Source organism: Danio rerio, chromosome 19, assembly GCF_049306965.1.
Source record: "Danio rerio strain Tuebingen ecotype United States chromosome 19, GRCz12tu, whole genome shotgun sequence".
NCBI lineage: Eukaryota > Metazoa > Chordata > Actinopteri > Cypriniformes > Danionidae > Danio > Danio rerio.
In genome coordinates this window covers 35,288,135-35,315,594 of record NC_133194.1, presented here as the reverse complement: position 1 = coordinate 35,315,594, position 27,460 = coordinate 35,288,135, and the positions used below count along the sequence as shown (strand labels likewise).

Sequence of the window (27,460 nt, the reverse complement as noted above, 5' to 3'; positions counted from 1 at the left end):
GGATGAAATTAAAATGTTTTTCTAAGAATGTTCTTGTCCAAAATGCCCCAAAGAACATGGGACAACAAAACCATTATAAAGTCCATCCATAAAAGTTGTAAGATATTATTATTTATTCATTCAGTTTCTTTTCGGCTTAGTTCCTTTATTAATCTAAGGTCGCCACAGCAGAATGAATCGCCAACTCAACCAGTATATTTTTTATGCAGCACATGTACTGGGAAACATCTACACTCATTCACACACATATACTACGGACAATTTAGCCTACCCAATTCACCTGTACCATATGTCTTTGGACTGTGGAGGAAACCAGAGCACCCGGAGGAAACCCACGTAAACACGGGTAGAACATGCACTCCACACAGAAACGCCAACTGACCCAGCCGGGGCTTGAACCAGCGACCGTCTTGTTGTGCTGCGATTGTGCTACCCACTGCGCCACCATGCTGCCCCTTATTATTAATTTAAGTTTAATATGTCATTTTTAGGGCGAAGCAGTAGGTAGTGCTGTCGCCTCACAGCAAGAAGGTCGCTGGGTCGCTGGTTCGAGCCTCGGCTCAGTTGGCATTTCTGTGTGGAGTTTGCATGTTCTCCTTGTTCATGTGGGTTTCCTCCGGGTGCTCCGGTTTCCCCCACAGTCCAAAGACATGCGGTACAGGTGGCTAAATTGTCCGTATGAGTGTTTGTGTGAATGAGTGTGTGGATGTTTCCCAGAGATGGGTTGCAGCTGGAAGGACATCCGCTGCCTAAAACATATGCTGGATAAGTTGGTGGTTCATTCCACTGTGGCGACCCCAGATTAATAAAGGGACTAAGCTGAAAATAAAATGAATGAATGAATGAATGAATGAATGAAGTTTAAGACAGCGTCTCTTGAACTAATTCATCTCTTTTGTACATGAGGAGGATTTCATAAAAAATGTAACTTGTACCTTTATTTATAAAACTTGTATTTCTCTTTGATTGTTTTATTTATAAAACTTGTATTTCTCTTTGATTGTTTTATTTATAAAACTTGTATTTGTCTTTGATTTTAGTATAGATTTTGTACAAATTTCATACTGAAAGTCCTGTCTTGAAGATGATCTTTTTAAGGGAAAACCATTTATTAATGCTACCATCTCTTAAAAGTCTTATTTTTCAACATATTGCAATTGAAATCTTCAATACTCAATGTAAAATCTCGATTTCTGAAAACAACAAAAATGTCCTTTTAGTCGTTTCTAAATCATGTATTTTGCAGCTGTACTCTTCAAGACGCAATATAAAACATGATATCTCAAAAAATTTGGGAGTTTAGTAGACTGGAATATTATTTAATATTTTTGTCTTTACTGATTAACTATGTCAATGTTTGTAATTAACTATAAAGACCTGCAGATCAGTTGAAACAGCCTATTTTTTTTAGGTACGTCAGTGTAGGACTTTTTTATGTTGATTCTTATTTTGCTGTCTGATTTTGTCCTGCTCCCAAATTTATCATGCTATTTGTCTGTTACTTTCTTTATGTGATGCATAATTTCCATCCAAAGTATTGATTAACTTCTTCATTATTAATCAATTTTCTTGTTTGATCTCAAGCCTTGGCTACATTTTTATGATGTCATGATGTTGACTTCTTCCAAAGTATTTTACAGTATTTTAAAAACACAAAAAATACAAGACAATAAAGTATTTTGAAACAAAATATTAAGCCATTTTCATTAACAATTCACTCTAAAAACCTTGGGTTATTTTTTAAATAATAATAATAATAATAATAATTGGTGCTTTGTTGAGTTATTTTTTAACCTTTATTGGGTTATTTATTAATAATTCAACCAGTTGGGTTAAATATTTGGTGCTTTGTTGGGTTATTTTTTAGTTTTTATTGGGTTATTTATTTAATAACTAAACCAGTTGGGTTACATTTTTTAATTTTAACAGTCAACTGATTTAACTGACACAAAACAGCTGTATTTATATGTTTGCATAATGTTGTTTTTGCATTATAAAGTTTATTCAAGCTCTAATGCAATAATATTGTTGTTGTTTTTTTATCAGATTACCTCTCCGTGTTGTGTTTGTTATATCTGTTTCACCAGCACTCTTAATTTTATGATACAAACACACGCTTCAAAACGCTTTATAATGTTTTTTTTTTAGGAAATGATGCACATATTTGAAATATTCAGCCATCATTCTCGCCTTTAGGACCCAGCAGAGACATCAACCCATTAATAACAATAATTTATTATTATATAGTAGTTAAGCCAGTTTTGTTGGCAAAATAACCCAACAAATAAATTATTTTTGTAACCCAAATTGTTGGGTTAACCTTAACAACTCAATGGACTGGGTTAAAATAACCCAACAGCATTATTATTAACCCAACAGTTTCCTGAGTGTAAATGCAAATGACAAAATACTGTTTTGTTTTTAAAATACATTTGAAATACATGTATCATAAATACTGCCCATCCCTTATCAATGTATACAATTTTTAAGAGCTACATGTAAATCTCTCTCTATAGAAGGGTCGTTCACCCCAAAATAAAAATGATATTTAATCTGTTTGACTTTCTTTGTTCTGTTGAACACAAAGGAAGATATCTTGAAGAAAGTGAATGGTTACAGGTTTTCAGCTTTCCTTAAAATATCTTCCTTTGTGTTTAACAAGAGAAAGAAATGGGTAAATTTGAATAGACACTCGAGTCGAGGGAGAGGAAATATTGAGTAAATGTTCACTTTTGGGTGAACTATCCCTTTAACGCAGCTCTCTGCTAATGAGCTAATGGTCTGATGCAGGTGTTGTAATTAAGCACTTGACAGAGACCAATATAAAGTGGGTCGCTGGTAGGCTACAAAGTCCAAAAACAACTATTGAAAGTTTACTCACGACAAATCATTATCAGATCAGAAACAGCGCTTAATAAACAAGATAACGCCATGTATGTGGACAAATCTATCTTGACCGAGGCGATCTCTGCCATCACGGGAGTCACCGTGAAACTTAAATCAGACTGTAAAGATTTAGATGGAGCCATTCAACTGCATATTGTCAATCTGCCATCTCTTTCCTTGCTTAATAATGAAGCTCGCTTGGTCGAACCCGACTCGCTTCTGGCCTCTCATATGTGGGGTTTGAGAATCCATGATCGGTGGGACTGGGACACAATAGAAGAAACCCCTATGAGAGAAACCTCGAGATCGTCACTCAGAAAGCAGTTATTTGTCATTTCAGATGACTTTTTCGACCCAGCGTATGACTTTGACTTCACCAATATGTCCGAGTTAGATGATGATTCTGGTTGTATGCGCGGGGGCGAGCCGTACATGCGGCCCTACGGGTGGATGCGGTTCGCGCTGAAGGTGCGGAACAAATACCCGGACGGGAACGCTTGGCTGGGAACCGGCGGATGGAGGAACCGTTCCGCGCCGGGTGAATGGCCAGTGTCCTACCATGGAACCGATTTGAAAGGAGCTGAGGGCATCATTCAGTCTCACTACAAGGCTGGAGACCGAGAGGCTTACGGAAGAGGGATCTATTCATCTCCAGACATCAATGTGGCAGATGGATACGCGACAACCAAGAAATTCACATCGCAAAACAACGGAAAGACTTACAAAGTCATTATGCAGAACAGAATCAACCCCCAGAAGAGGGAAATCACTATTAAGAAGAACTTTTGGTTGGTTCCTATACCTAAAGGCACTTCTGCTGAGAAAGAGAGGGAAATAGTGGAGAGCACAATCCGTCCTTATGGGCTTTTGCTTAAAGAGGTGTAGTAACAAGGCTGGATGAATGATGATTTGGCCTGTACTCCCAGTAGCTACTCGAGCTTGCTTTTGGCTTTTTTTTCATAGCCTATCTTCACATCTCCTGATTATAGGCCTATAGGATGACATTTTTCAAGAAGTTCCCTTCAGAATTGTCTTATAGCCTGTTTGATATCCACATTTTCAAATTTGGTCACAGAACTAGCCTATAGCCTAAAGCTTTATCATAAATTATTATTCCAATAGGCCTATCTGCTAAAATATAGGCCTAAATATGTAATATGTCTGTGTTATGTTCTGTTAAACTAAAAAGCCCTTATGTAGAGGGACAAAATGTAAACGTTGCATTAAAAACAGCATATGAAATTTTGTTTGTTTTGCACCTTATTATGGAAAATATTTCTATTCAAACTAGAGTTTTTCTTTAGAGTAATTAGGCCATCAAAAGTCTATTGGGATGCCAAAAAAACATTAAGTAAATTTTATTTGTATGTAAGAAGAAAGATTAAAGCATATTGCCAACATCGATTAAATAGTACAATTTAGAAGGGTCTCTCTCTCTCTCTCTATTTTTTTTTTTCTATTAACCTTTTAATTATCTAAATATTTTTATTTAATATATTTATAAGCGTATGCATTATTAATAAGAGCATAAAGGTCTTATTTTGACAAAAATAATATCTTTGTAGTACAATACCTTAGACCCGAGATGCCCAAAGTTTGGCCCATGGTAACCTTTGATCTGAAAAGAGTGGAAGAATGGAGGGATGGTTTAAGAGATTGTCATTTCAAATCTAATATTGCCTTTCGTTATATTGTTAAAATCTAACTGAAATTAAATGTTTTGATTAAATATTGTAAATTAATCAGATTTAGTTTAAATGCACTGTCACGTGATGGAGGACAATGCAGAGACTTTGGTAAGCAAATCAAGGCTAACTCTACTGTTCACTGTTAAGTGTTTATTGCAATAAGTTATCTTTTTAAAAGTTATACAGCATTAGTTAATACAATTTAAAGTAATGTTTACTTATTTATTTTTAAATATTATGAAATAAACTAGGAAGTTAACCATGGCAACTTGTGAAATATGGTTTGGTATATACCTTCGATCCACGGCTCATAATGGTGTTTGGTTTTGGCCCTTCATATAAAAAAGTTTGGGCACCCCTGCCTAATAAGACTAAAATACATTATTTAAGTTTTGACCACTGCCAGTCCAGATGTCGCCTATAGATGTCGCCAAAACCTTTACTTACTACGTGATGCCATTAATTTTAATGCATTTTCTCTCATTTAAACAAGTATTTTTTAAGTTTAGATAATTACTACAATAAAACTCACGTTACGCTTAAATTATCACATATACAGCCAAATTATTTACAAACATTTATCTTTTTAAATTAAGAATCGGGCAAGAGATGGATGGGTGCTTCAGCGTTAGCAATGCAAACTGAACCGTGACCTGTAAAGTTACCTCGATTAAGAGCAGGTTTGCATATGAACGCCACTCAGATACACCCAGTGTGTTCCCTGAGCAGGGAATGACTGCTGTCTCTTATCAAGTGCGCTTCTTCCTGCACTTGAAGTGGATGTGTGACGATAACACTCACTGTCAAGTGCTCGACTTCAGTCCTGTCAGAGGAACAGGACACGATGGGCTGCACTTCCAGCACTCAGACCACGGCTCAAGACACAACAAGACCCAAACACGATGGATGCGCAGCAGGTAAGACTTAACAGCACACAAATTCCCATTTGAGCTTTATTTGTCTTTTTTCTGGACTTTCTTGAGGTTCAGGAAGCATTTCAGGTATTTGTGTCAATGTTGACCATGTGAATACAATGTATACAGCACCAGCAATGACAAAATGGATGATGGGATGATTTTGTTTTAGTTACTTTTCGGATCCGGACTCACACTAACTTGAAATGAAACACTCAACCTTTGTGTAAGTCACCCAGATCTTTATCCAGAGGGCTGTCATCAGTTCGCCATGCAGTTTAGATCTACTTGACTCCAGTTTCTCTTCCAGAGGAACTACAGTATTCATTACACTGAAAGTCTCTCTGGTGAATCCTAAGGTTAAATGGCTTGCCCAGATACTAAAACATTACACTTCAAACGAGTATGAAGAAATGCATGTTTTATGGTTAAGGTGACAACTTCAGATTTCAGATTCTGCTTTTAAATATAAAACAGCAGGACTGTAATATACAGTTATTTTATGTAACGCAACATCCTGACTTACCAAAAACTAGTGGTTATGTGAATTCACTGGATGACCTAATAATTGTGTTGTTAAAATAAAATATAGATAAATATTGTAAAAATATAAATATTGTAGTGTTTATTGTTGGAATGTTTTACTGTTTTCTTCACTGTTTTATTTAGTTCTTTGCCTTGTAGAGCTTTGAGTCTGAGAAAAGCGCATTACAAATAAAATGTATTATTAAAATAAATGTTAAAAACAGGTTTGAACAACTTGTGTATATAAAAATACAATGTATTATTTTAAATGAACAATCAAATAATATGCATCCATATGTTTAAAAAGCATTATAAAATGGCCAATTAGTGATGCATTTTCTGTTAAACCAATCAGGGAAGTTTACATTTTCTCTTGTTCCTATTATGTTTATTCTCTGAACCATCATTGTTGTGAATTTGTGGAACTTAAAGTATAAAAACATAAGTTTTTTTGTTTTTAGAGTGGTGCCATAGAAGAAACATTTACACTTTTCATTTCACTGACCTTAAAAATTTCTTTCTATTTTTGAATTTTTAACAACATACAGAACGCTTTGCTTAATGTAAATGTTCTGCGGATATTAAAAGATCTTCACTGATGCTAATAAAGATATTATATTTTTAAGAGGGTGGTCAGAGGAGATCCTGAGCCCCATCATGTGTCCTGATGCATGTCAGCGGTGACATTTAAACAAATAGTGTTATATATGGAGCTGAGAAGAAGGTTTCATGTAAATGTTGTGTACTTTCAGTCTGATGTCATAAACCTCTGCTAGTTTGCCTGCTTTAGTGCATCCTTTCTCTCTAAGCACTTCAGCTTTCATCATTTATCCAGGATGTCCATGTATTGCTTACAGTGTCATAAAATTAATCAACAATAGACTAGTTTAAGGGTTTCTCATGTATTTTAAAGGTCACTTATGAAAGAGTTAACTTGCTGATACAGAATTTGAGAAAGGTCATGACATAAAACATTGTGTTTATGAGACGAGAATTCTGTGGAAAGTATTTAAATATAGTAAAATGTGTTGAACCGAGTATACTTTACACTCAGATACTAAACTCATACTGGCTGATAAAAAAATTATTAAATGAAATTTAAATTGAGCCATATTGATACAGCATTTTGAGACAGCTTTATATAACATTTCAATATGCAGTTATGAAAAAGACTGAGAATAATCACACGTGTGTATCATGGCTGTTTTAAATCTGTTCAGTTTTCAAGTGAATTTTTGGTCACAAAATGTATATAAGCCTTATTGTAAGCTATTTAAAATCTGCCTAAATGTGTGATCAGTAAGATATTAGGCCGATAATAGTGACAATACACTTTATTAGTATTATTACTTTGATTAGGATAATCATGTTAGGGGTAAATTGTCAAAATGCTATTTTATTATGATTAATATGCTGCTGTAGATTTTGACAGTTATTTTTTTTATGTATCGATTTTATATAATGATTTTGCTGTGTGTTATTATTTTAAATAACATTTAAGGTAATTTTTTAGTACTTACAAAAATTCTATATAATTTTATTTGCTGATTTAAATCAAATCTTAAGTAATAAAACCATTTTCCTTTGGGTTGACATTTAATTACCTTGTTATTTGTATTAATCTCTAAGGAACGAGTAATGAAAATGGCGGCCCTGCAGGAGACAGTGAGACAATCCTAGACCTAAATGAAGAAGTCCAATGCTCTGCTGCTGCTTCAGCTCACACCGAACCTGAAGCAGCTGCTGCAGAGTCCAACCCCGACCAGCCTGAATCCAACCCGCCTGCCACAGCTGAAAATACTGAAGATCCAGCACCCAGTGGTATTGTTCACATTTTAAATGATATTTTTCCCAGGTTTCATTGCTTAAAGAACAGTAACTGCAGTGTTTTAAAAACCAGGCTCAGAGCAATTCTTGCACTTAAGATACATTGTATTCTTCCTCGCGTGGGTGCTTGTATATGCAAATGACTTTGGTACTTTTGAGGGATGTATCTCTAGATGCAAAACACCTCTATCATTCACTTTAGCATTGAGGGCTTGAAGTAACTTTGTATCAGTTGACCATTTTACACATTTATACTTAACATTACACTTAAAGCAAAAGGTGATGGCAGTGTACTTTAAGTAAGCTGGAAAGTGTCCTACTAACTGTTCTTGACCCAATAATTCAACTCTGCCTTTCATAAATGTAATGTGTATTTATATAGCACATTTGTTGTGTATGGCTATACACCCAAAGCACTCCCCAATCATGAGAGGGATCCCTCCACACCAACACCAGTGTGCACTTGGATGATGCGACGGCAGCAACAGGACAACAGCGCCAGTGCGCTCACCACACACCAGCTAATGGTGGAGGGGAGAGACAGTGATAGAGCCAGTTCTGTGGATGGGGATGATTGGGAGGCCATGATGGGTATGGGCCGACTGAGGGAATTTGGCCAGGACACAGAGATTACATCCTTAGAGAAGTGCCATGGGATTTTTAATGACCACAGAGAGTCAGGACCTCGGTTTTACTGTCTCACACCTGTTTCACACCGCAAGCGTCAGCGGCGCGTGAGCAGCGCGTATAAGTCGAGCAGTAGCAGCACGCAGGCGTTTGCCTTTCACACCAGCTGCGTCTGCAGCGCGCAGCTCTTCGGCAGCTGCTGCAGAGATCAACCTATCTCTGTCTATTTTATCGAGTTACCCATGTCTCTCTATATACAAATACACTTTTTAAACTTTTCATCTGTCCAGCGGCAGAATAACAGCTCGTTAATTCATGCTCGTGCAGATGATGAGATGGACAAAAGTTACCAATGCATGCCATTCTTTTACTTATTTTCGTGTTGTCAGATTCACAGTGCAAACAGCTCCCGGTAGGAATAACTCGAGTGAACATAAAACAAAGCCGATTAAAACTTTCTTCCTCTGCTCAGCTGCACAGCACACAGCGAGCTCACATAATCCAGTATGCGTGTCGCACTACACTACCCACAATACACTTCACTATGGACTACAAATCCCGTAAATATTCTATTTCCCCTCTCCTACAACACTAGTGTGCAACTTAAGCAAAACTGATACTAAAATTGTTTTACATTTGGTTTTGTAGTTCGGGCCTAAATAAATGTTTGTTGCCGTTTTTAATCGTTTTAAGTTCATTTGAATGACTATATGTATACCATTTGACATTATCAACGTATTTATTGGGTAAAATTGCTACTTTTTACTGTCATTCATTGTGTTTTGGTCATTATCAATGCACTGTCACTTTAATTGAGCGTGAGCAGCGCGTCAAAAATAGACCCAGCGCCGAAACTATCGCTGCACAGCTGCTTCGGCGACGCTCACGCCTCGCACTGACGCGCTGCTGCTGCGTGCGGTATGAAAGCTCTAATCTGTTAACATGGATGCCGAAAACACACGCGCTGCTCACGCTCTGCTCACGCGCCACTGACGCTTGCGGTGTGAAACAGGCGTCATACGAAAGAAGGCGCTCACTGACAGTATAATGTTCCCTTCACTATACTGGGGCATTAGGACTCTAAGGCCACAGTTTGAGCACCCCCATTGGACTCACTAACACAACTTTCAACAGTAACCTAGTTTTCCCATGAGGTCACCCATGCAGGTATTGACCAGAATCAGCCTTGCTTCAGTAAGTAGCCGGTCTTTGCCTGCAGGGGGATATGGCTGTGGCCATTTCATAGTGTTATTTTCCAACCCTTGTAACTAAACTTTTTCTAGTATTTCTAGCATACAATTACGCTTCTATCTGATGGTCTGACAATGTTGCGATGAACTGAATCTTGAAAAAATACTCTACTAAATCCAGGTTATTAATGGTTTTAGTAGTAATTTCGGGTTCAGACTACACAGTATTTTTGTCATGTAAGTCAGATTATGCAATTTTATTTCTGAAGCGTGTCATGTTGTGCATTAGAAACATCAAACCACACATCGATTCCTGACTAAATGTTGCTTGCCATCTTTAATGATGTGTGATGTCATCAAAAAGGCAGAACTAGTGACAGACTTCAAGAAAGAGTGCATAAACAATCTATGGCTATAGCTGTAGGGTTTTGTAAGGGTCCATCTATTAGTCCTATGACGGAACTAACAGCATGGGTGAAGGTTAAATGCGTGTAAGCCTTTTTAGCAAATGTGAAAAGAAATAATTTTATTCATTAATTTATTTTAATTTGTTTCCAACTCTGAATTTTAATCTGACTCCAATTTATAATAATTTTTAAATTTTGATTAATCTAATTCAAGCTGATTTACCCGAAGTCGTTTCGAGTCAGTATGCTGGCCAGTTATATCTGCTCACAGACACATCCTCGCCAGTTTTGGTTCTTAGATAGAAGATAAGCTAATTTCTAAAGTAATAATAGGCCGCCCATGCTTGCTTATACTTAAAAAAAAAGTTTGATTTAGCTTAGCTAGAAGATATAACTGTAAGCTAATTTCCTTTAAGTAATAATAGGCCGCCCCCATGCTTGCTCATACTTAGAGAAAGTTTGATTTAGCCCCTAGATTATATCATACCAAGTCAGTGATTGTCAGAAATCAACAGGTCTTTAATGCTCTGCCTATGCTCCTTCCATTGAGCCTGAATGTATGACTAATCCTGGCCGTAGGCTGCGGAAACATCAGCCTAAACAATCTACTAGACTTTACATTTATTTTACAATTTTACATAAATTTTTCAGACAAAGATATTCCATTCCAGTTCACACAATTAAACAAAAAAGCCAATTAAGATTGTACAACATCAATTACTCAAAGATACATTTATAAGTTAGAGATTAATACCTGACCATGTAGAAATACATTCAGTGCTCAGAGACTTATACACTGCAACGGGGTATCCTGGCTACAGAATCCCACAGACACTTCTCCACATTTCCCTTAAATACTTAATTTACCACAATGTCAAGACAATAAAAGCTTCACCAAGACTCTTGCCTGGTCATGAGTTGATGTGAAGACCATTTTCTCTGGAGTAGAGAATCTGGCAAAGATCTTATCAAAGTCAAAACCCAAATTAATCGATATAAGAGAGATTGTAAAATATTACAGTGAAATTAGAACCACTTTACCAATCACACAGAGACCTTTAAAATGACACCAAACATGAATATAGAGCCATAAGATGCACCATATTAAAAACTTGGACATTCCGTGTGGAGCTGCTCTGGTGGAGAAGGTAAAGTCCAGGGAAAGGAGGGGGGATGCATGATTGAGACAACCTGAACAACTGGTTTCCTAGCTGCTCTTCTTCTCAGATTAGAACGTTTATTGTTTTAGTGCCTGACCATTCTCGTGGTCTTGTCTCGTGTGGAGTTCCATAACAGTTTTCAGGGTTTAATATTATGGAGAGATATAGCCGTCCTTAGTTTTGTACTTGCTGTCTTATCAGAAAAGCCCCCATAAGAAACAAATCTCATGATTTTCCCATAGTAATTCCTCATAATAATAGATATTTTCACGTTTGAAAGCCGTTTAAACAGAGATATCCCAGATGTAACCACAAGTGTGTGTAAGTCCCTGGCAAGGCAAGTCATTTCACTTGACGGCCATCTTTAAACCGCCTCTGCAGGCAGTATGCTCGGGGATTCTGCTTGAATGGGGTAACATCAAATTCTACAAAATAGATTGCCAAGCGTCCGATTAAATTTCATATTATGATCATTATTTAAATTATACAACAACTGTCACTTCAGTTTCATTTCTAAATGTTTGATTGACACAAAATCTGCAGAAAATCACATCTGGTCCATTTGTCTCTTCCGGAGAATCATCAGTCTATACCGATCAATGATTGGCTCCTGTACTAGTAGGTGGGGCTTCATTTGCCAAATTGACTGTTAGTTTTCCCCATTCAAATCTTTATAAGTGACATGTCTTGTGTATAACTGCAGCCCGGACACCTTAAGTGGAATGGACTTAAAACACAGGTTTAAGGTTAGATTGGATATAGCTGTGGCTTTTAGGTATGCGGTGTGCACTGTAGTTTATCAGTATAGTGTAATTTTTGTGACCATGTAAAACAAGAATTACTGTAAGGGGTAGATGTTAATAAAACACAATAGGTAGACTATTAAGACATATAAATCAATCAAAAGCCTTAAGAAATTTTGTACAGAACAATTAAAGCTCAAGTCCTGCCTATTTGAAGCAGACCTGCCCAATTGGAGCTGGCTCTGACCTCTGCTTATACATGACTTAAATGACACTTTACTGCACTAGATAAAAATATACTTTTTTAAAAATTTTTTTTTTAAAGATTTATTTTTGGCCTTTTTGCCTTAATTAGATAGGACAGTATTGAGACAGGAAGCGAAGTGGGAGAGAGAGAGAGAGAGAGAGAGAGAGAGAGAGAGGGGGGGGGGGTAGGGTAGGGAAATGTCCTCGAGCCGGGATTCGAACTCGCTATTGCACCATATGTCGGCGCTAACCATTAGGCTATTGCGCCGACAAAATGATACTTTTTTATTTAGATACCCAGTTTTGCCCATTTCTGAATTAACCCGATAACCTCATCAAACACTAAACACAAAAATTGGGCTGATATTGTGTTGCTTGAATCCACAATTAGACTAACAGGTTTCATTTTGTCCTTGTAGATTTATTACAAACAACTGAATTTGGAGTAGTGGATTCTTAACAGTCCTTCTTTTGGGCAAATCTTCAATGTGGCGAGGGCCACAGCATGCCTCGCTGTCTGAATTTCAAATGTAAATGACAGATTATTCACTGATGCAAACACCTTGGTCGGTTGGGTGCAATGTGGAAAAAAAGCTTTGACATTTCCAAATACATAATGAAAAAACCACAGAACAGAATACAAAATCAAATCATGCATCTTCTGGATTCAGCAGGTGAATTAAGAACATTTTATACTAGGTTTAACCCATCATTAGAGACCAGAGAAAATAAACCTCGCTTTGGATTGAGATCTGCGGACAGTGGAGTGTTAATAGCAGCCTCCACAAGATGGACGCTGTACGGATGGATTTGGGTTGCAACAGTACACTTGTAGGCTGTTGAGCTTAAATGATGCTTAGCTTGTTCTAGGCATGCCAAAAAAAAAATGAAACCCCAAACCATTACATCACCAGCAGAAGCACAAACTGTTGATTAAAAACCCCAGGATGGACCCTTTTGATGCTGTAGTTCATCTGCTTCAAGTTTTGGCATGTTGTGTGTTCAGAGATGCTCTTCTGCAGTTGTAAAAGGTGATTATTTCAGCTTCTATCGGCTTGAAACTGTCTGATCTTTCTCCAGTGATATCTGGCAACAACAAGGCCACTTTGTCCTCTTTTTTTCTGACCATTCTCTGTAAACCCTAAAGACAGTTTTGTAAGTTCATCACAGTAGATCAGCAGTTTCCCGTTTGGCACCAACATCTCTTGTTAACATGTTAAAATCTCTTTTATTCCCTATTCCCTATTCTGATGCTCAGTTTGAACTTAAGCAGATCTAGATGCCTACGTCAGGATGACCACATCTAGATGCCGAAACGTTGCTGTCAAGTGATGGACTGTGTCTATATTGTTTGCAACTTTATGACTAAAGTTGAAATTGAAAATTAGAAACAACATATGGAGTTTTAATTAATGATGATTACATCTCTATTTTCACAGAAAACGCAACTGTAGATCAAGCAGAATCCTCTCCTCCAGAGGAAACACCAGGTAAGTAGGGTAATATGATGCAAAGACAGATCTAACAACGTCAGCTTCTCGTGAGGATAAACGTCTGATTTCCCATTATTCTCTTTCAGCCTCTGGTCAAGATGGTTAAATGTGCATTAACTGGCATGGCTACTACAGGATCCAGATTCTACCACCTGTTTTTGGATTTCATGCGAATGGTTTAAATATAAAATTGAACATTAGTTTATTATATGCAGTTCAAGTCAGAATTATTTGCCCTCCTGAATTATTAGCCCCCTTTATACCCCCCCCAAGATTTTTTCCCCCAACACAAATCTAAACATAATAGTTTATTATCTGTAGTAACTAATTTGTTTTATCTTTGCCATGATGACAGTACATGTACATATTTTTTCAAGATACTAGTTTTAAGTGCAATTTAAAGGCCTAACTAGGTTAATTAGGTTAAATAGGCAAGTCATTATATAATGATGTTTTTTTTTGTAGACAATCGAAAAAAAAAAAAGATATTGCTAAAGGGGGCTAATAATATTGACCTTAAAATGGTTTTTAAAAATTTAAAAACTGATTTTATTCTATCCAAAATAAAACAAATAATAAGAAAAGTTTTGTAGGAAATACTGTGAAAAATTTCTTGTTCTGTTAAACATCATTTGCTCAATATTTGCAAAAGAATAAAAAAATTACAGGAGGGTGAATAATATTGATTTCAACTGTATATTATAGATATTGCTTGTCTGTTGCCAAGATATAGACCATGTGGTCTTTAAAGACTTTGTGCCTGTCTTTATGTACACTAAATACAAGCACCCCAGTTATAGTTTTGTGAATTATAATGGCTGCCTTCAATTAATTTTCCCTTCCTAACATTTCATATTAGTGGCTCATTGAGAAGCTGTACCTAGACCTGTCATGATATCAATATTTGTTGTACAATATATTGCACCAAAATATGTTGCGATAAACAATATTACTGTCATTTTATGGCACTAATTATATAATGCCAGAAGGACAATATAATGTCATCACGATGCAAGTACAGTCTTCAAAAGAGCACATCATATTTATTCATAAGAATATTAATTAAAGTTAATTTGAACTATTCAATAGTTTGCCATTGGAATCAAAATGTGAAAACGCATATCCTAAATAAATAAATAATAATAAATGTTAACAAAAAGTGCAAGGTATACAGTAAAAGAGGCTGTGATATCTGCTACCAGATCTATTTTGTATTTGTGTTATCAGGCACCCACATGAAAATATACTATAGTAGTTTATATAAATGCTATAGTGTTTTTTTATCATACTGATACCCCCATTAGAGATAGAGAAGCTGTGCAATGTTAAAATCTTGCTAGAATTGTTTTTTATTTATGGGCAATAAATATTGCTTCACCAAAAATGATTGAGGTCATGTCCGTGTGTTGTGCGAGAAGTCAATATATTGATTATTGTGACAGGCCTAGCTGTACCACCTGAATAAAAGTTGCAAATAGCCAAAAAAATAGATAAATAATGGAAATTTTTCAAATAAATGTTATTTATATATGTATATTGTTTAAACTGTTACTGTAATCATAAAAATCATAATTACATGTTGTATACATTTACAATGACAATATTTAATAAACAGGCCTATATTATATGTATGCTAATGTTTTCCAGCGAATAACAGAAGAGATCAGAACGCTACGAATGGAGGAAATATTTTGTGGTGGGGTTGGATCTCATGTGATATTGACAGATTTGTTGGAGTTAAGAAATAAAGTTTAACTTGAACGTTGTTTGAATGGTTACTGTAATAAATCAAGTCCATATAATGATGAAAGATCAACAATAAATCACAAAGTAAAAATCTTTTAATGATTAGTGAAAAAGGCCTCAGATGATGGAAGGGAATGATTTTCTTTCTATGGTCATCCAGTCATGCTGGAATTTGTAATGCGTTATGTGGTTAATCTCCAAATAACGAACTGTATTTACAATTTGTGACGCATGCTGGGATCATATAGTCAGGAAGCCTCTGTAATTGGTCCCAGTACAGCGACTGCTTCAATCTCAACAAGCCCCCCCTGTGAAACAGAGTGAAGTTAAAGCACAAGTACTATATTTTACTGCATTTTATAAATATTAGTGGAGTCATCACACACACACACACAAAAAAACATTTTCCAGATTGCAGCTTGTAAATTTTCAGACATTCCATGATCTGAAAATAGATGATTTAGAAGTTTGTAAATTAGGCTATATATTATTATTATTATTATTAATATTAATGGGTGTTTTTAGTAGTGCAAAGTTTATTAGACCATTTTATTTCTTTTTTAGAGGTCTTGTTGTTCATAAAAATACAGTGAAAACCCTCCTGAATCACGTTTATGATTTTATGGAGAGCTTTATAAATTAGATGTATGGTTTGTTATGACAGGACAATATTTGAGTGTGTCCTCGCTGCAGCATGATGGTGTATTGGATCAGGTCCAATATGAAGTGACCGTGCATGCATAGGCAATTATTGCGAGAAATGTGAACTATTTCTTTTAATTATTGAAGTGCTCATTACATGGTGTGTTATTAATATGTACACCAACCCTAAACCCAACCATTAAAGTAGCATAGTGGGTGTTACAGTATGTATTGAACTTTTTGTATATCTGGGTAAACATTTTTAAATGACCTTTACCAAATTGTCCAAATTCAGCTCTTAGCAATTCATATTAATTAAAAATATCTATATATGTTTTGATATATTTACATTAGGAAATTTACAAAATATCTTCATGAGACATGATCTTTAGTTCATAGTTCAGGAAAAATCTATAATTTTGACCAATGCAAGGTATTTTTTGGCTATTTCTAAAAATATACTTGTCAAATTAGGAGTGGTTATGTGGTCCAGACTAGAGATAATATTAAAATATAAAATAACTGTTTTTTTATATATTACTCCTGCAACTGCTTAATCAGTCATGTGATCCTGATTGGCTGCTCTTTGGAAATAAATGAGCAAACTATAATACATCATTCTCCAACAAGATTCTACAATGTATTCTACAAGTATTTTAATACAGCTGCAGTAATTTGACATAATTTTTTTCTTAACATTATCAGCGTCTTTCATTTTCGACAAATAAAAAAAATTCCTGCAAGCACAATAGGCCGACTTAGGACTTAAGCTTAGGACTTTAGGGTTCTTTTGTACTCAACACAAAAATGTCAGTGAACAACGGTCTTGAATCCAAAGTTCTTCGTTTGACTGTTTAATGGTAAATCTTAAAGCATAAATACGTAGGATATTTATTATATTTAAATATTATATTTATTTATTTTCTTACAAATTAACTTTGCAGTTAGCATAGGTCAAAAGACTGTGTTACTCTAAAGTCCAGTGCCTTCTGACTGATTTGCGGGGTTCTAAATCTAACAATCAATCAAATTACGTTATGCTACATCACTGGTTAACTGTTCACATTACAATTTCTACATTTCATTTGCAACACATGGACTTTACTAAAACTCTAAATATTATTACATCCATAGAAATGGCTTCAACAATTCATTTATGATCAATAGTTAACTGGTTCATTTGGCAAATGCCTCAACTAGTCTGCTCTTAAAGGTCCTGTGAAGTGCTTTGAAATATGGATTTTTTATTTTGATTATTGGTGTAATCTCAACTAAAAAACATAAAGAGGGCAGGACATAGATTAGCTCCTCCCTTTTAAAAACAGCAGCCAATAGGGTTTTGTTTTATCGCAGCTCTGCCGGTGAGAGTGGTTGAGCTCAAGAGCATCAAATGAAAAGAAAATGTCAAGCATCTTGAAGAGGGCGGGGCATGTTAGATACTAGAGAGCATCTGATTGGTCAAGATTTGATGAGAAACTGAGGTATGCGGTGATGTGAAAAAAAAGTTGATCCATATAGTGGCAAACTACAAGCTTTACATCAGTTTTATATATTTTAAATGTGAATGTTGTCATTGTTTTGTACCACACTAGCTTATAGATATCCTTAGAAGACTAACATACTAATGCTAACATTTAAAAAACATTATGTTAATTTCACTGGATCTTTAATACTTACTCTGGGCAGGGCCACGACTTGATAAGCAGCTCTAGCTGGGAAATTGCTCTTGAAAACTAAGAAAAACAACAGAATGTAAATAAATTGACAACTTCAAGTCTTGTGAAATAATAAAAACAATCCTTCATCACTACATTCATATGTCTAATCAATTACATGATGAGTATTAAAGCGAGAGTCGGCACGAGTGTTTGTTCAAGCTGTAGGTTTTGCATGTCATGGAAAGTTCAGTGAGGTGGAGGCAGAGATGATGGGCTGTCCTCATTGCAGAGGAGGCTTTCGTTTCACAGAATTGCACTATATCCTTTTACACGCAGACAGGATAGGATTACCCATCGCCATTGTATTAAAGAGGAAATACCCGGAGGGCCACACGGAGGCATCATTGTGTGACATTTGAATAATCAATAACTTGCTTGAAGAATTATCACCCAAGTGCATGATGGGAAGCAAAGGTATTTTAGGGAAGGTATCAACAGGAGTCGTGTGTTTTTGAAACCGCAGCAATTTATGCCAACATCATTCCTGATTATGTGGGTTTCTAGCTTAATTAGACTATTAAAAGTGTAAGGAAAGTCTGTGGTTGTGTGTTTAGGGTTAAATGTGACACTGTGGTGGATTATGAGTCCTTCATTTATTCATACTCACACTGCTTGTAAACATCATTGACGGTATTGAATTCATTAATGTCTGTCATCAGCACTGTGGCCTTGACCACTGCAAAAAAAAATATTTGACTTTATAAAGTGCCTGAAACTTGGAATATCATGACAGGTAAAGCAGGTTAAGCTCAATGACTGACCGTTTTCATATCCACATCCTGCAGCTTTCAGAATCTCCCCAATGTTAATGAGTGCCTGTAAGGTTGTAAGGTAAAACAATGTTTAAATGAGCCCTAAGGACATAATTATGAAATGATAATGAAAAATACACGCTTTATGCTTAAGTTGTTCCTAATACTTTGTTTTTTTGTTTTTTGTACTTTAAAAAAACATATTTCTATGTATTATTGTGATGTATAATAGGGGTTTGGTGAAAAATAAACTGAATTTCAACGTATTATTTAATGAAAATCCTGACATTTATATTTTGTTGATGACTGTGTTTTTGTAAACAAATTGCAAAACAACATCTGTAAAATATGTCATGTTCTTAATCAAAGAAGGAAATAATGAAGGATGGGGCACATACAGTTGAAGTCAAAATTATTAGCCCCCCTTTAATTTTTTTTTCTTTTTTAAATATTTCCCAAATGATGTTTGGCAGAGCAAGGTTGTTTTCACAGTATGTCTGAAAATATTTTTTCTACTGGAGAAAGTCTTATTTTTTTATTTTGGCTAGAATAAAAGCAGTTTTTAATTTTTTAAAAACAATTTAAGGTCAAAATTATTAGCATATTTAAGCTATATATATTTCTTGGTTGTCTACAGAACAAACCATCATTAACTTGCCCTAATTACCCTATCCTGCCTATTTAACCAAATTAACCTAGTTAAGCCTTTAAATGTCACTTTAAGCTGTATAGAAGTGTCTTGAAAATATTTAGTCAAATATTATTTACTCTCATCATGGTAAAGATAAAATAATTCAGTTATTAGAAATAAGTTATTAAAACTATTTAGTTTAAAATGTGTTGGAAAAATCTGCTCTCCGTTAAACAGAAATTTGGGGAAAAAAATAAACAGGGGGGCTAATAATTCTGGGGGGCTAATTCTGACGTCAACTGTAGCTTTGGAACAATATCAGGGTGGCTAAATAATGACTGAATACAGTGTGTGAATTACACATTGACAATTGGGGCACCTTTTTTGGTAATGTTAGTTTATGTAATACATGCTTCAGTGAATCAAATGCATGTGTTTATTTAAATTACATCTCATTTATTCATAGATTGTATTTAAGTTTTCAGTGTTTTGTGCGTTGTTTCTTACTTTAGAACAAACTATGAGCCTATTTAGGCAAAATGTAGAAACACACATCTATTTTATGGAAAAACATGGTTTTCTCCAAGTTTTGTGAACTCTTTCGGTGTCTATCGGTGCTCTACATCTGCCAGTTTCAGACTGCTCAATGACTTTTTTCTTGCATGGACTGATTGGCATTATTATGCATTTACAATGGTATGAACCATTACAGGGGTGCTCAAATGGATGTCTATCATTTTTATTTATAAAGCACATTTAAAAGCAGTCACAAGACTGACCAAAGTGCTGTACATGAGACAAGATAAAAAATAAAAGACAGAATATAAACACAAGCAAGCGAAACGTCTGTAAAGATGTAAAAAATTAGCGATAGAATGAACTATTAAAATAATCTTAAAAAGCCAAGCTAAAAAGGTATGTTTAAAGACGTGATTTAAAAGTGGATAATGATGGAGCCAATCTAATCTCAAGGGGCAAGGTGTTCCAACCGAGGACCTGCCACAGAGAAAGCTCTGTCCCCTCTACGTTTTAGCCTAGATTGTGGAACTGACAGAAGATTCTGCTCACTCGACCTGAGAGATCTCACAGGAGTGTAAGGATGAAGCAGCTCTGCGAGATAGAATGGGGCTAGATTGTGGAGGGATTTATAAACCAGTAAAAGCACTTTAAAATCAATTCTGAATTTCACAGGCAGCCAATGAAGGTCTCTTAGAAGAGGGGTAATGTGGTCATACTTTCTGCAATTACATATAAATCTAGCAGCAGCGTTTTGGACCAGCTGAAGGCGTGAAACCTGGGATTTTGACATGCCACAGTAAAGTGCATTGCAGTAGTCTAATCGTGATGTGATAAAAGTGTGGACAGCCATCTCTAGAGTTGTGGGATTTAAAGTGTTTAACTTTAGACAGCAGACGTAGTTGATAAAAACTGGAGCCAATAACCGAACTGATCTGTTTGTCTAGTTTCAATGACTCATCAAAGATGACACCCAGATTGCGGACAGATTGATCAGAGTGATCTCAGATTCAAAGCGCTTACCACACATCTTGTTTTACGTCTTTCAGGGGGGATCAAGCCTTAATTAGGAGGGTCAATTCCCCCAAACCCCCCCATGTAATCCGCTTGTTAAGTCATGACATATGGAATACTGTTTTCCGGGTTCAAGTCGCTACTCATTTGAATTGAGAAAATATTAGTTTATGATAACTTTTTATTCATGTCACACATTAAAGTGACTTTTATATAAAATCATGTTTACACAACAGTCTTTGGACTTGCTGCATCACAAATACCAGAATGTTAACAATTTATAAAAAGTGAATCACTTTTTAGGCATGGATATATATATTTTGCGATCGTGATTTTTGAAAGCATTACAGCGCTTTGTAAACGTTTATTATTACCATTTGACAAGTCTCCTCATACAGTTTGATATAGTGCTTGGACCCAGAAACAATTAATAGTTTTCTTCTCCCTTGAAAGTGTAAACATTGAGCCTCCCTGGCACTATCAAAACGTTTGAGATTTAATTGGCAATCATTTTTATATCTCGACCAATAGCATGATTTTGGGGGCGTGGCTATAAATAGCAGGTGAGTCAGACTTTTGTTGTTACTTATACTGACTGACATTACATGAGGAATTTGCTTATAGAGCAAGTCAGCAAGGTAAATATTAAAAGACTACAAAATTTTCAGAGGCAGACTGTTGAATTAAGCTAAAACTAACAATGCTTTTACAAAAATGAGAAATTTAATGTAATGTTTGGGTTTCAAACAAAAAGTTTTCATTAACTTTTTATCAGTGGTGTGCTTCCGAAAACCATCATTAGCCAACTAAGGTTGCAAGTTGCATCGTTACAAACATAGTTCGCTGATTTGCCGTTTCCCCAAATCCGTCGTTTTAACGAACATTTACAAACTGCGTTGCAAACTTGTATGCTTGCAACTACACCTCTGGAGCTGTAGTTAGAAACATAGCTCCTGGCTGTGTTCTATTCCCATTTGCATGTGTCAAATTGTAAAAGTAGACTTTTCAAAAAATAAAAAATATCCTACCTAATAATAATCGTTACTATTATTATTAAAGGAGGATTTTTTTTTACATTTCCCTTATAAATAATAAATATAAAATTTCATTTCTTAATAAATAGCCTGATTATTAATTTATTTATATATGATATTAGAACATGTGTTAGCTTTTGTAAGTGATTTTATGTTTTAGAATAGAATATGGAATGTTCTCAATAATATTAATAAAGGAAACATAAGCCCTATACGTGTAATTTATATCTTTTTCAATTAATACTGAAAACGAGTGCATGTTTTAACCAAAACTAATGTTAAATTTTTTTTAAATGCTTGTGCGTGTAAAACAATACAATTTGCACAAAGAATTTATGGGGTTATTCTCTAAAGAAGTTATTACTCCACCCTGTTTAGAGCATCATTATAGGCATTTTACGTTATAACTAACGCGATTTTAATGATGGATAGGGATTCAGCGGGATTTAGTTTTTGGGCTGGAATTAGTCAGCTACTGCTCTGGCAACCAATGACTGTAAAAAATATGGACGATGCGACAGCCCCTTTACCCATTGAACGCCTTGAGGGCAAAACGCCTGCTTGACGGGCACAAACTGTCGCAAAAGACTGCTGAAATTGGAGCCTTGACATGCGCAGAAGGACTGTCTGATGGAGCCAGAGGAGGAGCCGCGAAAATGAGCGGAGTCGAGCTTCCAACCAAACGCTTTATGTAAAATCAACCAGGCCCCTGAACTTCTCAGCATGCTGAGATATGTGCTGTCATATCAACACAAACGGATGTAATAACGTTAACAAATATGTGGGTTTTATATATTCAATCGCGCCAGCTCCGGGCCGCAGCGCATAACCTACTCGTGGCGTCGCGGGCTGATTGCGGCTCGCATGCGGCAGCACCGGCTCGCTCGGCCGCCGCATCTGGCTCGATTGACTCGGGCTGGAATCGGGCAGTAAGTCCAGGCATCCGGAGTAGGTCCAGCAGAGGTAGTCAGTCTGAGCTCTGAGGGGTAAGTTTCCGGCAGGCGAGAATCTAGCCGGAACTGGCCCGAGTGTATTTTGCTATCTGGGTGGCTAGGCGTGTATCAGCAAACTAGTAAAGCCCGAAAAAAAGCCTCGACCTTAGCGAATAAACAGTGTTCCACCAGGATCATGTATGTCAGAAATTATAGTTTACTGCTGAACTTATTTTGTCAAGGTAAAATAACATAGAAATCGAATAATAACACTTCAGTCTCCTGCCGAAGCTCAGACGCGCTGCTTTGAGAAACTGTCAATCACAGCTGTCAATCACGATGACACGCCCAGCATTAAATTACTGCTGAAAACAAACTGTTTACAAAAATGAAGATCTGCACCTATTTCAGCACAATAACCAGTGCCTTAATCGACCAGAACCATCTTTCGGGACATTTTATTGCAAGTGTAATTATTTTTTTTATTTGGGCTCAAGTCTCCTTCATTAACACGGAGGAGGCGGGCTTTATGACTTGTACTGCAGCCAGCCCCCAGGGGGCGATCTAACGGCCGAGACCTTCACTCAAACGCAGGCTTGCGGCACACTTGCTGGCAACATAGTAGTCACTAACGTTACATCATTCATTTCCCAAACGATACATCGTACTATGATAGTTCAACCGAGAGTTACGTCGTTGTTTGGGAAACACATCCCAGGTAAGCACTGACTAAGCTAGCACGTTTTTTACCAAAAGCTAACTTTCACTGTATAGCCCTATGTAAAATAACTGTTAAAAGGGTAATAATAATCTTATTAAAGAACAGGGTTTATGGGAAGGGTCGTCTCTCGACTTCAAATGTTCTGAAAAATATATCTGCCTCATAGTTTACTCTGCTGTGTAGCACAGAAACCATACGATAACTTTAATAAGTCCTAGTATGTGATATTGCGAATGATTCATTTAATGGTCTTGTCACCTGTTTGGTTTGAGCCTGAACTCCCGCCGCCAGCTGTCCTGATGCTGGATCCATGCCCAGCTGTCCTGAGATGTACATTGTGCGGTCCACCAAAACAGCCTGGCTGAATGGGAAAGCAACATTATTTCAAGCGTGAGTTAAATATTTGCTTTCATTTTAGACAAATACGGGTTTGATATACTCAGAAAATGATGTGCTATTTCGCCCACTGCTGGTAGAAAAGGTACATTGCTGTTATAAACAGGTCACAGTTTTCCTTTCTTCATTTTGTAAACAAGATAGTATAAAAACTAATACTGTAAAGTTGTCACGATGTGTCACTAGTTCAGCTTAAGATATCAGTCCAAGACAAGACTAAGTTTAAGTTAATATGTATCTAACACAAAATCAAACAAGAACGTTAGATAATTATTAATGGCAGTTGTTTGCAACTGGAGAATTATCACTTTGACCATTACCACATATATTTCATGGCTGCACAATATATCGTTTCAGCATCAATATTGCAATGTGCACATTCGCAGTAATCACACCGCATAGATACCAACATTATGAAGCTGCAGGCCCGAAGACCCACCTGCATGCTTAGACCTGCAATTCCAGACCTATCATTTTCCCAGGCAGTGCCACCTGCTTACATGTTTTTTCTACTATAAAATATTACGCTATGATTAAATAAATTATTATATAAAATATTAACCATACTAGATTATGATTTAATGCATTAATTTTGTTGTGTTTTTATTAATTGTATTTGTACTAAGAAATTGTTTAGTTATTTTTTTATATTATTTTATAAAGATATGCAATGTCCATTCTGAATTATAGTTCAGACTGTATAGTTCACTATTACTTCCGGTGGCGCTGCACTGCTGGCGACACTGACACATGTTGCTGCTGACATCTATGTGTAATTACTTTTTAAATTTACTAGTATAAACATTTATAGTGGTAATTGTTTTTCTGTTTGTTTTTATAAAATGTCTGCAGCAATGTGGTGATTCCCATAACAAATTTCCTGTCAAAGACAATCAAGTTTTACTACTTTACTACTACTAAATTATAGTTCACGAGGAGCCAAATAATTGTATTTAATTTCATGAAGTTGATGCATGCAAAAACAAAAATTCTTACTTACATTTTTTTTGTCTTGTTTCTATTCCAAATATCAACATTTCAAAGCAAAAACTAAATTATTTCCCTTAATCCACTGGCAGATAATTTCCTTAAAACAAGCAAAAAATCTCATAATTTTTACTTATTTCTTCTGACTAGATTTTTACTCTCAGAATTTTTCGATATTTGGACTAGAAACAAGACAAAGCAAAGTAAGAAAAGCATTTTTTGCATACAAATTTTCTACCTGAATACTGTTAGGCTCTCCAGGAAACCATCAAATAGAGCGACTCAAACCATCTTCTAAAACTATATTCATTTCAAAATATTATTCGCAGAAAATTTTAATTTCGCAATATAAATTTTTTCCAATATTGTGCAGCCCTACTACATGTTTTTTATGTAGTGTAAATGTACTTTGCATTTCCTAATGGCTAAGCTGAATTTTCCTCATTTTGTCTTCACCGTAGTTTCATGTGATCCTTCAGCGTCTGTTTACTATACCAATTTAGTGCTCAAAAACCATGAAACATTAACAAAATGTTTAAAAGCTTAAAGTAATTCAAAATGAATAATACTACTCATTGACCAAATATGCATTTACCCTTTAATTACACCACCAAGAAAAAAAAAATGTTGGATGGCATTTCGTAACTCCTAATGTCGCTAGTTAACACACTCAATGCATTTTTTTTTTCCAACACATCCCATAATTTCTAATATATCAACCTCTACCATATGGTTGTTATGTCGGTTCATGGTAAAAGTACCGGAATTAATACATTACTATGAAAAATCTGAAAATATGAATTGTAAGATACAAATAAAACATTTTTGAATACTTAGTCAAATTTATACAAATTTAAAATATTTCCGATTCTCATTTACATGTCTTCTTGGTTTTATGTTTTTTTCAATAAAAACAAAATCATGTCTTGTAGTGCAACAGGATTATGTTTGTTTGATTTTTTGTAAACCAACAATGCTGTGTGTAAACCATTGTTTAAAACAGTAAAAACATGGTCAACCTTTGGTAAAGCGGCAGTCAAACTGATAAAAAAAAATTAAATATCTTATCTATAATGTTGCAAAAGTTGTTTTTTTCCACTCACACACACACACACACACACACACACACACACACACACACACACACACACACACACACACACACACACACACACCAATCATTATTTTGTTGCAGAAATGAATTACTACAGCAAGTTTAAACATAACCAGAAGCCTCACCTTTGGTCAAGTCATTGAACCGGACACCTCCTCTTACTGACTATTGGTTAAACCACAAACACCCTCAAATGTGACATTCAAGCATTTTATTTACAAATAAACAATAATACAAATTAATCATTTTTGATTTTTAATACTGAGAAAATGCAAATAAAGGCAGCGTGAAGAATTTACAGTACAACATTCTTTATTAATTCTCTGTCAGCTTAGTCCCTTACTTATTAGGGGGTCGCCACAGCACAATGAACCAGCAATTATTCCAGAATATGTTTTACACAGCGGATGCCCTTTCAGCTGCAACCCAGTACTGGGAAACATCCATACACACACTTTTACACACACACATACACTACAGCCAATTTAGTTTATTCAACAACATCTTTTAAAACACACGTCTTAAATTTTACAATTTAAAATTTTAAAATTACTACAATTTTCTGAAATGCTACCTTTATTGTAGAAGAATCTTACCTGTATATGCCTGATATAGGCGTGTTAGGTGCATGTATGATTTTTTTAACAGAAGACATTTCGTCCAGACGATATGACAAGTTGCACCAAAAAACTGTGTGTCAGAGTGTCTGAGTGCGCTTTCTGAAGGACCGCCCCGCACAAATAACTGCTACTTTGGCTGACTGTTAATGCATAACTGCCGGAGCTTTGATAAAATCAGACTTCACCATATGCCGTAGCATGTCACGTGTGCGTTTATGGAGGAACATGAACAGATTCTCACCTGTAGGGCCCGATAGCGGCTGGAGCAGCTGCAGTGTGGATGATCTTCCTAATAATAGCAGACATATCTCAACACTCAGAACTTAACTAAAAACAGAGAAAAGCGAGTGTCAGTGAACCTCCAGCTGAGCAGATGAATGAGTGTAGCGCAGCAGGTTTGTAGGGATTCACTTCCAGTGTGTGTCAGCGATTATTTACCGTAACGACACACATAGAGACACTGCATATATAGAGAATTTCGCAGTGGTCACTCGAAAGTATACCTTGTAATGGTTTTTGGGAAAGGAATTGTAGACTTCATATAAGCAAACATGCGTCATTTTGTTTAGATATACTTTGCTAAAGTATGTTAAAAGTGTAATAGGTTATATGTAGTAGGGTGATTACGGTAATTCTTAAAAAACCACTTTGACATTTTCGACAATCCAGGCTGGTGAAAGGAGTGTTTTTTAATGTGGACCTTTTTGCAGTTATTAGCCTCATTTTCTATCAAATTATAAGGTTTGAATAGTTTCTAAGCACATTCTCTTGCTGGATTAGCTTGTCAGATCAACCACGATGTAGCCTACCAAAAACATTTCCTAAAGTAGAAGAAAAATATATGATAATAATACTTATTTTTCAGAAAACAAACTTATTACATCATACATGATTAGTAAAAAAGGATGCTATTTAAGTTTAAAATTAAAAA

The 27,460-nt window shown here is 35.8% G+C and overlaps 3 protein-coding genes and 1 long non-coding RNA gene across 5 annotated transcripts; 3 read left to right on the top strand and 1 right to left on the bottom strand.

Moving 5' to 3' along the window:
* Positions 1 to 2,852: 2,852 nt before the first annotated feature.
* Positions 2,853 to 4,128, top strand: LOC137488533 (uncharacterized). The gene has a single exon (XM_068218937.2). The coding sequence runs from the start codon at positions 2,932 to 2,934 to the stop codon at positions 3,769 to 3,771; it is 840 nt and encodes a 279-aa protein (XP_068075038.2). The 5' UTR covers positions 2,853 to 2,931; the 3' UTR covers positions 3,772 to 4,128.
* Positions 4,129 to 5,303: 1,175 nt separating this feature from the next.
* On the top strand, positions 5,304 to 13,900 carry si:dkey-284p5.3. Its single transcript, NM_001044842.1, is given in 4 exon segments — positions 5,304 to 5,491; positions 7,643 to 7,834; positions 13,653 to 13,703; positions 13,793 to 13,900. Coding segments are annotated over 4 exon segments (336 nt in total). The 5' UTR covers positions 5,304 to 5,418; the 3' UTR covers positions 13,813 to 13,900.
* Positions 13,901 to 15,041: 1,141 nt separating this feature from the next.
* Positions 15,042 to 26,961, bottom strand: rida (reactive intermediate imine deaminase A). 2 transcript variants are annotated; one of them, NM_001012315.2, is given in 7 exon segments: positions 15,042 to 15,061; positions 15,095 to 15,760; positions 17,772 to 17,827; positions 18,420 to 18,488; positions 18,574 to 18,628; positions 23,671 to 23,773; positions 26,771 to 26,961. In NM_001012315.2, coding segments are annotated over 6 exon segments (408 nt in total). In that variant the 5' UTR covers positions 26,836 to 26,961; the 3' UTR covers positions 15,042 to 15,061; positions 15,095 to 15,700.
* Positions 24,405 to 25,732, top strand: LOC141379139 (uncharacterized). The gene is made up of 2 exons (XR_012395141.1): positions 24,405 to 24,817; positions 25,009 to 25,732. It is a non-coding gene; the product is annotated as an uncharacterized lncRNA (long non-coding RNA).
* Positions 26,962 to 27,460: the final 499 nt, after the last annotated feature.

Bases quoted from the DNA above. Each gene is read 5' to 3' on its own strand.
- LOC137488533 (XM_068218937.2), top strand. From the start codon at position 2,932: ATGTATGTGGACAAATCTATCTTGACCGAGGCGATCTCTGCCATCACG.